This window comes from Aptenodytes patagonicus, chromosome 15 (assembly GCF_965638725.1).
Source record: "Aptenodytes patagonicus chromosome 15, bAptPat1.pri.cur, whole genome shotgun sequence".
Taxonomy (NCBI): domain Eukaryota; kingdom Metazoa; phylum Chordata; class Aves; order Sphenisciformes; family Spheniscidae; genus Aptenodytes; species Aptenodytes patagonicus.
Window position 1 is genome coordinate 5,468,405 of NC_134963.1, and position 11,476 is coordinate 5,479,880.

Genomic DNA, 11,476 nt, shown 5'->3' on the forward strand with positions numbered 1-11,476 from the left:
TTATCCAGGATTAAACTACAGCAAAGCTGCACCGTGAACGCGCTGCCCAGAAAGGCCCGCGGTGGCAGTTTCCCCGCGGCACAAAATGGCTTTTTTTTGTCACTTGGTTCTCCTCAGGACTATGCAAACACACAAGATTCTCATGTCCCTCTGGGTATTTCATTGCCACACTAAGGCCCTGCAGACGCAGAGCAGCCCGAAAGGGGGAAGGAAGCACCAAACCCTGAAATGCAGGGGGATGCTGGCCTGCTAACCCTGCCTGACACCTCTCCACCCCAGAACCTAGCAGAGCTGGCTACGTGCAAACCTGCAGTCGGCACAGAGCTGGCTCAGGGTCTCTACACCACATTCCCAGAGCCAGAGGCAAAGGGGAAGGCACAAAAACCGGGACACCGCAGGTGACTGCGCCCACCGGCTGCGATACTGCAGGAGCTTTTCCTTGGCTCTGAGCTGGCTCTGCGGCGGCCGCTCACCCCTGCTGTCCTGCTCCAGCTGGAGCTTTGCGAGCAGCCCCTTGGCAGCGTGACCAGGCTTCGCTCGGAGCAGGTCGGGAGGAGCTCTTGGGAAACAAGCTCCCTGCTTTGATCTCCTCGGGTTGGCCGGGCTCACACGGTTCTGTCTTACCCGGTAAACTCTTCAGAGCCGGGAGGGCTGAAAGGTATGGCACAGAGAGACCAAAGCCCACGTAGAGCTTGAAACAGCTTTTATCTACACAGTTCAGTTACCAGCTGCTTTATCTGCACTGTTCAATTATCAACGGCGTATCCAACTCTCTCTGGTAGGGAGAGCTGACTAGGGACAGATGTAAAATGACATTTCCTGCCAGAGTGGTTAAAATGCTCCACGTGCTATTTATTTACCCGCATTACTTCTAGTTGTTCTTTTGAGCCAAATGTTTGGCTACAGCACGGGTAAGTGTGAAGATCCCCGTTGTAAATAGCTCCCCGAACAGGATCTCTCTGGGCAGCTGTACTGCTGGAACACACCCTGCACGTGAACACAAAAAAGAGACGGTTCCTGCCCCAGAGAGTTTGTAGTAACAGGCACGAAGTAACAGACCTTTTGGCAGAGGAAATCAGTATTTGTCAGTATAATAGGTCATGGTCTTGATGTAAGTTTGCAGAAGGCTGTCATTGATTAACGTTGCAATTATTTTGTCCAGCGCTTTGTTAACTATTCAAGGTTGGGGAGGTCCGAAGTAAATACTTGCCGTGGCATCTAATCCCAAGGGAGATAAATCAGAAACATCTTGGACAAACAGGGCATCCTGGCTTGTATAAACCAGGCTGTTAGGAGATAACTTGTTTTATCAGCAAAACCACAGGAATTTGGCTGCAACAGCTGAAGCGTGAAACTAAAGGTGAAGGAGAGTTAATTCTGACAAGGGGAGATCATGACCACCGACTCACAGCCCACCAACTCAAGAAACCCTCCGACCCAAAAGAGACTGAGCATGCAGACTAATTAGCATAAGAAGCGAGAGAATCATTTAACCAATAGGTGACAGAGTATAAATAGTGTGAAGTTTTGATAATCGGAGAGCTAGTCTTTTGTGGGCTACCACCTAGCTCCCTACTTTGCGCAAACTAGAATAAAAGAAATGGAAATACCCCCCCTCGGTGTGTAAATTGGCGTTGCGCACCGGGTAACGAGCCCGCATTAGGGACAACAGTCTGTTAGGACCAACATCCTACTATTCACCAAGCTTGTCTTGAAATAGTAGCAAGGGGTACCCGTACAGACAGCGTCAGAGAAACACAGAGTGGCTTTGTTCAAAGTCCCTCCCAGCTCGGGAAAGCACTGTTCTCCTGCAAACCAGCCAGACGTGTTTAAGGACTCTGTTGCATTAGGGCCTAACATCTGCCTTGCAATCTGAGTATAACACAGATCTGAACCTTTAGGGGTGTGCTGCTCCACCATTTGATTCAGACATCGGGTACAAACTCACTCAGGATGCTCAGTGGTTGGCCGCCTACCCTAATTAGATGAAGAACAGCACTGTATCATCTTCATTTCTTCCCATTACAAAACTCCATCTTGTCATGACATACATTGCCATGTGCCTTTTAGAGTATTTTCAGACCAGTCCTGAGTGCTCACTCTGTAACTAAAAGAATGAACTTAGCATTAGTATTCACTTTCAGATGAGGAAAGACCTAAATCTGAAAGGCTATTCCAATCTTTTATGTTTATAGAACTCCAAATGCACACAACACAAGCCACTGAACACGATTCTAACCCGAGAAGAAACCAAAATACTTTTGTGGATTTTTTTTCCCCAGCTAAACGACCCGGGTGTTTGAGATTATTACCGCTATTGCAATGCTGAGTTTTAATACAAATGCAAGGCAGCAGAGGCCGAGAGGCTCCCCAGAGCATTCCCCTCCTGTAGAAGCTCCGTGTGTCAGGCAAATGCAGGCCGGTTTCCCTCAAACCAATCACAAAGCTGTTGCTGGGCCTCTGCTCCCTTCCTACTGCTGTGCAGCCCTGGGTGTTATCTGTGTCCGTTTGGTAGGCAGCGGTTTTCCGCGGGTGTCGGCAAACGCAGGATTTTGTAGGCGGATTGAACCGAATGGCATCTCACGAATCTTGCAAACAAAGCCCCGTTTTGTTCTCAGCTATGCCCTCGACTTGCTGTAGTTTGACTAGGATGGCACAGGAGGCAACTGAGTGCAGCAGAGATCTACCAGAAGGCGCTCTGTAAGCGAGAACAGAGTAAGAAACAGGCATTACTATTATTTCTATTTATGATTGATTTTACCCCAGCGGCAAGGCCTTAGTCCTGCGTTATAAACTCCATTATATCTCAGATGCATACTCCACTTTATGTCTGCATATATATATACTCGCTGTTTATATCTCAGGCAGACAGACTCTCTGCAGGATTCAGATCTCTTTGTCCATCAGGCCTTTTTTGTCCCTCACGTCACCTCTCCCCTCTCCGGGCTGCCTGATCTCCGTCCCCTGGCAGGAGTCTCCTGCAGCCTCCCTGCCCTGGTGCGGTCTCTGCCCTTCAGCCTGCTCCGGCCTCACTGCATCCCGGCATCATCGTGGCGGCTGGACACCGACTTGTTTTCCCTGTGCCTTGCTCTACAGGCCACGGTGGCACAGAGGGCCTGGCACAAACCTGCCTGCAGGCTTCACCTGTGCCAGTCCCAGCGGGTTTGTGCCTGCTCACACCGGTCCCGCTCCTGGGTGGGGAAGCCCACACTCCCCCGCCGCTTCTCTCCCTCTAGCATGCTGAAATACATCGGAGACTTCTTAAATAGCAATATGCATCTTCCTTCTGACTAAAACAACAGTCTCTCTCCCTCCAGGCACCTCAGAGCCTGCCTGCCTCCCAGCAAGGCCCACAGGCAGAGCTGCCCCTCATCCTGCCCCAGGGAAGAAAATCAAGGAGGCGCTTTTGAAACAGGGGCGCAACTGTAGAGGTTTAAATCCCTTAATAAAATGTAAGGCTCTGACAAGAAGCTTTAGGCACAAGGGCGTCTCCAAAGTCGAGAGACCTCGGCTCGCTGAGACACCACAGGCGCCCCCCCCTCCCCGGCTCCGGGCCCTGGCCCCGCTCCGACGACTCCACGCCAGGTTTTTCTCCGCGCTCCTTTGCGCACTCACTCCCGCCTGCCAGTCCGGACCCTGTCACCTCGCGAGGCGCTGACTCCTCCGCGCTGCCGGGCCTCGCTTCCTTCCACCCGCACGGTAGAGCTGGGGCGCGCGCCACAGGGAAAATAGTGCCTGGCGGAGTGATCTGTGCCGCAGGGGCGGGGCGGCAGAGGCTATATAAGGGGCGGGAGGGGAATGTGTGGCGTAGTTGGAGTTGTGTAAGTCTTGGAGAGTGTTGCTTTGTCGGCTTGGCCTGCGGGCCCCGCGGTGAGTGCTCCGCGGCTCGGCTTCCCCGTGCCTCCGCGGGGAAAGCGGAGGGTAGAGCCGTTTGTCGTGGCGGCGGTAGGGCTTAGGTGCGTGCTAGGTGGCCGGGCGGGAGATGTGTGTGTGCGCTGAGGGGGAAGGGTATGCGGCTGGAGGAGGTGGCGGGCTACGGGCGGGGCGTGGGCCGGGACGTTCCCCTCCCCCTTAGCAGCAGCACCGCGAGCCGGCGGCGGAGGTGGGCGGGAGAGGGGTGTACGAGAAGCCATCGGCAAAATGGCGGCCGCGCAGGCGCAGCGGCCCTTCAAGATGGTGGCGGGCGCGCGCGCCGTGGGCAGGAAGGGGAACGGGGCGGGTGGCCCCGCCTCCCTTGAGGATGTGGGCGGTTCCTCCACTGTGACGTCACAGGGCGTGGAGCGGGGGCGGGCCGCTCCCAGGGAGCCCAGCCCCACCGGTGTGCTGCTTGGAGGGAGCTGGGCTCCTGCTTGGCCTTGCTGCAGCTTCCCATGGGAAGGAAGGGGGAAAGCGACTAAAGTAGAGTGATTTCTCTTCTTGCAGAGAAAAATGCAGATCTTTGTGAAGACCTTGACTGGCAAGACCATCACCTTGGAGGTTGAGCCCAGTGACACCATTGAGAACGTCAAGGCCAAGATCCAGGACAAGGAAGGCATTCCCCCCGATCAGCAGAGGCTGATCTTTGCTGGCAAGCAGCTGGAAGATGGGCGCACCCTGTCCGACTACAACATCCAGAAGGAATCCACCCTGCATCTTGTGCTGCGCCTGAGGGGTGGCATGCAGATCTTCGTGAAGACCCTGACAGGCAAGACCATCACCCTGGAAGTTGAGCCCAGTGACACCATTGAAAATGTCAAGGCCAAGATCCAGGACAAGGAAGGCATTCCCCCTGATCAGCAGAGGCTGATCTTTGCTGGCAAGCAGCTGGAAGATGGGCGCACCCTGTCCGACTACAACATCCAGAAGGAATCCACTCTGCACTTGGTGCTGCGTCTCAGAGGTGGCATGCAGATCTTCGTGAAGACCCTGACAGGCAAGACCATTACCCTGGAAGTTGAGCCCAGTGACACCATTGAGAACGTCAAGGCCAAGATCCAGGACAAGGAAGGCATTCCCCCCGATCAGCAGAGGCTGATCTTTGCTGGCAAGCAGCTGGAAGATGGGCGCACCCTGTCCGACTACAACATCCAGAAGGAATCCACCCTGCATCTTGTGCTGCGCCTGAGGGGTGGTAACTGAACTGGCTGGGCTGGTTGTTGCTTGCTTCCAAGTAAAAGTTTATCTGCACTTGTTCATTCCAATAAAGCTGTTGCATCCACAAAATTTCATGTCTCAAGTTAATAAACTAGAATTGCATTACTACAGTTACATTAATAAACTACAATTCCACATAGAAAGGTATTGCAAAACTGCCTTACACAAGGCTCACGCTTGCCAGGCATGTGTGACTAATCCTTCAGCTGTGGTTTTCCTGAGGTTGTGTAAGTGTTACCGTAAGTAGCTGAAGCACTGGCTGAAGTTCAGTGCCAGTCTGCAGATGTTACGCAGCTGTTAAGGTTGTGTAAGCGTACACATGTAATGCAAAACTGCCGTTGTTTCTGAGCTGAGAGGCTTTGAGAGTGCTGCTGTGCCCAGTAATTGCCAGTTCCCGGCCCCGGTGCTTTTGCACTAACGGAGTAACAGCAGGAGGGTAACGCTGCCGTTTTGTCAAAGGCCAGCAGCCTGCTCCGACAGTGGGATGGCTGCGTGGTGGGCGGTGGTAGAACGTCGCTGCTGATCCTGCAGCCCTCGGAACGGGGGCTTGAAAAGCGTTCTGGCTAGCGTGAGTCTCATCATCCAGTTAGGGGGTAGACTTGACTTTTTGAAAGGCTTGAGCACATTAAGCAAACTTGGTAATTTCAGATGTACTAGCTTAAAGTCTTCCGGAATGTGCTTTCGTTCCAGCTTTGCACTAAGTGGAAATGCTATAGTATTAATGAGCTGAAACAAACGTCACGGAGCGGTTCCCATATGCTGTAAAAACACTGGCTAAAGGGAAGCCTTCGCTGAAGTATCGTGTGGTGAAGTGGAGGTTGCTGAATGCAGGAGCTCGTGAGCAGTTAACCACGCTGCGCTGGGGATCGGGAAATGGGAAAAGGGGGAGGCTGAAGAGTAAAAAACCAAAACTGTCCCTGACGAGCGGTAATGTGACTCGCCTTTGGAAGGGGATGTGGTGGGAGTTGGAATAGAGGTTTCAGCTGATCCCTGACCTCGGTGGGACCTGAAGTGATCCTACACTATCCAGAGTGGAAGGGTGGGATAGCAGGATTTGACTCGAGTAACACAGATTGATAATTATTCTTGACGAAGAGAGTGGTGGAAGATGCTTTTAGTGCCTTGTGGCCTGTAAAGAACCAGTTTGGATAATCGCGATCCATGCTGAATTGGAGAAAGCTTTTGAATGCCACTGAGCTGAAACCCGAGCCAGGTGAAATTTGGTGTCGTGCCATCGCTGAGCTTCTGGTGCGTCCCCGCGGGGGGCCCCAGGCTTCAGCCATGCGTGTCCTGGCTTCACCGGACAGTCGGTGCTGGTGGGCTGGGTGGGAGCTTCAGGGGTGGTGCCGGTGCAGTGCCCTCACGGCGGACAGAGGACCCTTGCTCTGTTTATGTACTCTTCTAACGTAACTGAACCTTCAACAAATACAAACAGTAAAGCTTGCCATTGTATGTTTTTTCTGGCCTCTTGAGTCGTCTGAATTTATGCAGCAATTAAAAATTCTGCAGCCCTTCAGCAGGTTTGGATGTGCTGTGAAGGAGCTTAAAATGGGGGTGTCTGATCCAGTTCAGGGGCGGGTGTTTCTGGAATGAAGGGAGGTGCTCTTATGTAAAAAGGAAGAAGCTGCATCCTGGTTATGTTTTCATAACTCCTTTCTCTACACATCTGGGAAGCTTTTCCTTGGAAATCTGATGATAAAAAAATAAGAAAAAAAAGCTGGAAAAAATAACTGCAAGTGGTTCTGATTTGAAGGTGGCTTGATCACTGAAGGGGAAGAGCTACAGGAGGACATGGGGATGCTCAATGAATGTCAAAAACCTACACGAATGCAGTGCGTGTTTTAAGAAATTCTTTTATTTTAAATGCCTCGGTGAAAAAAAAACCTACAATGCCGTACAAATACGTAACAGCCTGGAGTGTGATCCCAGTGGCTGTGCTGCAACCAGGCAAAGCGGAGAGCTTGTTGGAGGAGAAACCTGCACCGTGGTCTCGTAAGCTGAGTCAAAGCGCTGATCTCTGCAGGTCGCTTTGCTGGATTTGATGAACTTCGAGGGGTTGTTAATGGTGGCAGTGCAAACACTTCAGAGCACGGCACCTGCAAGCAGAGACCACAGCTTGGGTAGGATCAACCACGGAACAGCAACGTTTGATGAAAATGGCAGAGCATTTTGTAAATGTCAAGGATGTCTTTTGTTCTAACCATGAAAGTACCTGCTGTCTCGCTTCAGACAACTTCACGTGGTTCACATTGTCCCGTGGTGCCTCAGGGTATCTCCTGGATGTTACTTGGGTTTATTGGGTTTTGAAGGAAAACACCTTTCACAGGATTTTTTTCCAGCAAAATGTTTTAAAGTAAAGGAAAACACAGCACCTACTTTGTGCTGGATCTGAAAGGATTGCTGCTGGGGAAATGGGGTACGGCCAGCAGCTGCCTCCACTACGGAGACCCGGCTGGTATTGAACAGAGACATGTTAATTGCTGCAGCAATTAAACAGAGGCAACAAGTGAGGAAAAAGGTCTAGAATGAAAAAAGACATAATTAAGCTTAAAAGACACAAATGCAGGCGTTCCACCAAGGTGAAGGCCATGGCAAGAGTTGGGTCCTCCGCTGTCCTGGCCTCTGCCCAGGTAGGAGCCGTGGGCTTGTGCCTCCCCGCAGCGCCCACGTGTCGTGTCATGGAGATAGCGTTTTGCAGGTAGATGCATTCCAGTTTCTAGACCCTTTAGCTCAGATCAACTTACAGTTCGGACAGTGGGATGATGCATATAATTGTTTTAAAATAGGCTGCCACAAACTGGACTCTTCCCTTTGTTTTTTATTTTCTGCTGACTTCTAGACACTTTTAGGGATGAGTCTCAACGAGGCTTTTATTCAGAGCCACTTCAGATACACAAGGTAGACAAAAGACCCAATTCCTTGGAAAAACAGAGGTGGGTTAGAAGGAGGTGATGGATGTTTTCTCCTCGGGGAGAGCCTAGGTTGAGCCCCAGGTCACCAGCCAACGGCTGACCGCCTGCTGAGCCCTTTACAGCCGCCTGCGCTTGCCCCCTTTCCTGAGGCACCAAATACCTGCTGTGACAACAGGCTCGCAGCCACCCTGCCTGCTAATGCAGTGGCCACGGTGGGACCCGGTCCCTCCCGGGGGTGGCCTGGGCCGTATACCATAGAATCATAGAATCATTTAGGTTGGAAAAGACCTTTAAGATCATCAAGTCCAACCGTTAACCCAGCACTGCCAAGTCCACCACTAAACCATGTCCCTAAGCGCCACATCTACACACCGTTTAAATACCTCCAGGAATGGGGACTCAACTGCTTCCCTGGGCAGCCTGTTCCAATGCTTGACAACCCTTTCTGTGAAGAAACTTTTCCTAATATCCAATCTAAACCTCCCCTGGCGCAACTTGAGGCCATTTCCTCTCGTCCTATTGCTTGTTACTTGGGAGAAGAGACCAACCCCCACCTCGCTACAACCTCCTTTCAGGTGGTTGTAGAGAGTGATAAGGTCTCCCCTCAGACGCCTTTTCTCCAGGCTAAACAACCCCGGTTCCCTCAGCCGCTCCTCATCAGACTTGTTCTCCAGACCCTTCACCAGCCTCGTTGCCCTTCTCGGGACACGCTCCAGCACCTCAATGTCCTTCTTGTAGTGAGGGGCCCAAAACTGAACACAGTATTCGAGGTGTGGCCTCACCAGTGCCGAGTACAGGGGCACGATCACTCCCCTAGTCCTGCTGGCCACACTATTTCTGATACAGGCCAGGATGCCATTGGCCTTCTTGGCCGCCTGGGCACACTGCTGGCTCATATCCAGCCGGCTGTCGACCAGCACCCCCAGGTCCTTTTCCGACAGGCAGCTTTCCAGCCCCTCTTCCCCAAGCCTGTAGCGCTGCATGGGGTTGTTGTGTCCCAAGTGCAGGACCCGGCACTTGGCCTTGTTGAACCTCATACAGTTGGCCTCGGCCCATCGATTCAGCCTGTCCAGATCCCTCTGCAGAGCCTTCCCACCCTCCAGCAGATCAACACTCCCGCCCAACTTGGTGTCGTCTGCAAACTTACTGAGGGGGCACTCGATCCCCTCGTCCAGATCGTTGATAAAGATATTAAGAACTGGCCCCAGTACTGAGCCCTGGGAAACACCATTTGTGACCGGCCGCCAACTGGATGTAACTCCATTCACCACAACTCTTTGGGCCCGGCCATCCAGCCAGTTTTTTACCCAGCAAAGAGTACGCCCGTCCCAGCCATGGGCAGCCAGTTTCCCCAGGAGAATGCTGTGGGAAATGGTGTCAAAGGCTTTACTAAAGTCTAGGTAGACCACATCCACAGCCTTTCCCTCATCCACTAAGCAGGTCACCTTGTCATAGAAGATCAGGTTAGTCAAGCAGGACCTGCCTTTCATAAACCCATGCTGACTGGGCCTGATCACCTGGTTGTCCTGTACGTGCTGTGTGATGGCACTCAAGATGATCTGCTCCATAACCTTCCCCGGCACCGAGGTCAGACTGACAGGCCTGTAGTTCCCCGGATCCTCCTTCCGGCCCTTCTTGTAGATGGGCGTCACATTTGCTAACCTCCAGTCAACTGGGACCTCCCCGGTTAGCCAGGACTGCTGGTAAAGGATTGAAAGTGGCTTGGTGAGCACTTCTGCCAGCTCCCTCAGTACCCTTGGGTGGATCCCATCCGGCCCCATAGACTTGTGCGTTGTCTAAGTGGTGTAGCAGGTCGCTAACCATTTCTGCTTGGATTATGGGGGCTTCATTCTGCTCCCTGTCCCTGTCTTCCAGCTCAGGGGGCTGGGTACCGGGAGAACAACTGGTCTTACTATTAAAGGCTGAGACAAAGAAGGCATTAAGTACCTCAGCCTCTTCCTCATCCTTTGTCACTATGTTTCCCCCCCCCATCCAACAAAGGATGGAGATTCTCCTTAGCCCTCCTTTTGTTGCTAATGTATTTATGGAAACATTTTTTATTGTCTTTTACGGCAGTAGCCAGATTAAGTTCTAGTTGGGCTTTGGCCCTTCTAATTTTCTCCCTGCATAACCTCACAACATCCTTGTAGTCCTCCTGAGTGGCCTGCCCCTTCTTCCAAAGGTCATAAACTCTCCTTTTTTCTCTGAGTTCTAGCCAAAGCTCTCTGTTCAGCCAGGCCAGTCTTCTTCCCCGCCGGCTCGTCTTTCGGCACATGGGGATGGCCTGCTCCTGCGCCTTGAAGATTTCCTTCTTGAAGAACGTCCAGCCTTCCTGGACTCCTTCACTCTTCGGGACTGCCTCCCATGGGACTCTTGTCAACCAGGCTCCTAAACAGGCCAAAGTCTGCCCTCTGGAAGTCCAAGGTGGCAGTTCTGCTGACCCCCCCTCCTTACCTCTCTGAGAATCGAAACCTCTATCATTTCGTGATCGCTGTGCCCAAGACGGCCTCCAACCGCCACATCACCCACAAGTCCTTCTCTGTTCGCAAACAGCAGGTCCAGCGGGGCACCCTCCCCAGTTGGCTCCCTCACCAGCTGTGTCAGGAAGTTATCATCTTCCACGCACTCCAGGAACCTCCTGGACTGTGTCCTCTCCGCTGTATTGTATTTCCAGCAGACATCTGGTAAGTTGAAGTCCCCCACGAGAGCAAGGGCTAGCGATTGTGAGACCTCTCCCAGCTGCTTATAGAATATTTCGGCTGCCTTTTCATCCCAGTTGGGTGGTCTGTAACAGACTCCCACCGTGATACCTGCCTTGTTGGCCTTTCCCCTGATTCTTACCCATAAACACTCAACTCTATCGTCACCGTCATCAAGTTCTAGACAATCAACACACTCCCTAACATACAGGACTACCCCACCGCCTCTCCTTCTTGCCTATGCCTTCTGAAGAGCTTCTAGCCACCCATTGCAGCACTCCAGTTGTGCGAGTCATCCCACCATGTTTCCGTGACGGCAACTATATCATAGTTTTCCAGCTGCACAACGGCTTCCAGCTCCTCCTGTTTGTTGCCCATGCTGCGTGCGTTGGTGTAGATGCACTTCAGTTGGGCTATTGATCCGCCGCCTTTTTGGGGGAAGAAGCCCTAATTCCTACGTGACCATTCTCAGGCGTTTCCATGGTTTCTAACACATACACATACATGGTAGATATATGTAGATACATAGAGATATACAGACACATTTATGTATTTTTGTATTTTTATCTATTTTAATATATTTATATATTAATACATGTTTTTATATTCATACATAGATACAGGGTTCTGTTTTCCATAGGTTCACCCGCCCCGCCGCCCCCCGCCCCGGCTGCGCTGAGAGAGCGGGCGGGGCTCGGCGCCGCCTCGGCCGGCGCGGCTGGGCCCGGCCCC

General features: G+C 52.2%; 1 protein-coding gene and 1 long non-coding RNA gene across 5 annotated transcripts; one reads left to right on the forward strand and one right to left on the reverse strand.

The window, feature by feature from the left end:
- Window positions 1-693: 693 nt before the first annotated feature.
- On the reverse strand, window positions 694-3,725 carry LOC143167289 (uncharacterized). Of its 2 annotated transcripts, XR_012996533.1 has the most exons (4): window positions 3,616-3,725; window positions 2,313-2,698; window positions 1,977-2,107; window positions 694-987 (listed from the first exon to the last, which is right to left on the reverse strand). It is a non-coding gene; the product is annotated as an uncharacterized LOC143167289 (long non-coding RNA). The 2 variants fall into 2 exon arrangements; XR_012996532.1 differs by having other exon boundaries at window positions 694-2,107.
- A 61-nt stretch (window positions 3,726-3,786) lies between these two features.
- LOC143167286 (polyubiquitin-B) lies at window positions 3,787-5,202 on the forward strand. Of its 3 annotated transcripts, none has more exons than XM_076352550.1 (2): window positions 3,787-3,870; window positions 4,423-5,202. In XM_076352550.1, exon 2 carries the CDS (start codon window positions 4,429-4,431, stop codon window positions 5,116-5,118), a length of 690 nt encoding a protein of 229 aa, XP_076208665.1. In that variant the 5' UTR covers window positions 3,787-3,870; window positions 4,423-4,428; the 3' UTR covers window positions 5,119-5,202. The 3 variants fall into 3 exon arrangements, with proteins under 3 accessions (XP_076208665.1, XP_076208667.1, XP_076208666.1); XM_076352552.1 differs by having other exon boundaries at window positions 3,814-3,821; XM_076352551.1 differs by lacking the exon at window positions 3,787-3,870 and adding an exon at window positions 3,881-3,956.
- The last annotated feature ends 6,274 nt before the right edge of the window (window positions 5,203-11,476 follow it).

What these genes read in the sequence shown, in the direction of transcription:
- LOC143167286 (XM_076352550.1), top strand. Translation starts at nt 4,429, where the DNA reads ATGCAGATCTTTGTGAAGACCTTGACTGGCAAGACCATCACCTTGGAG.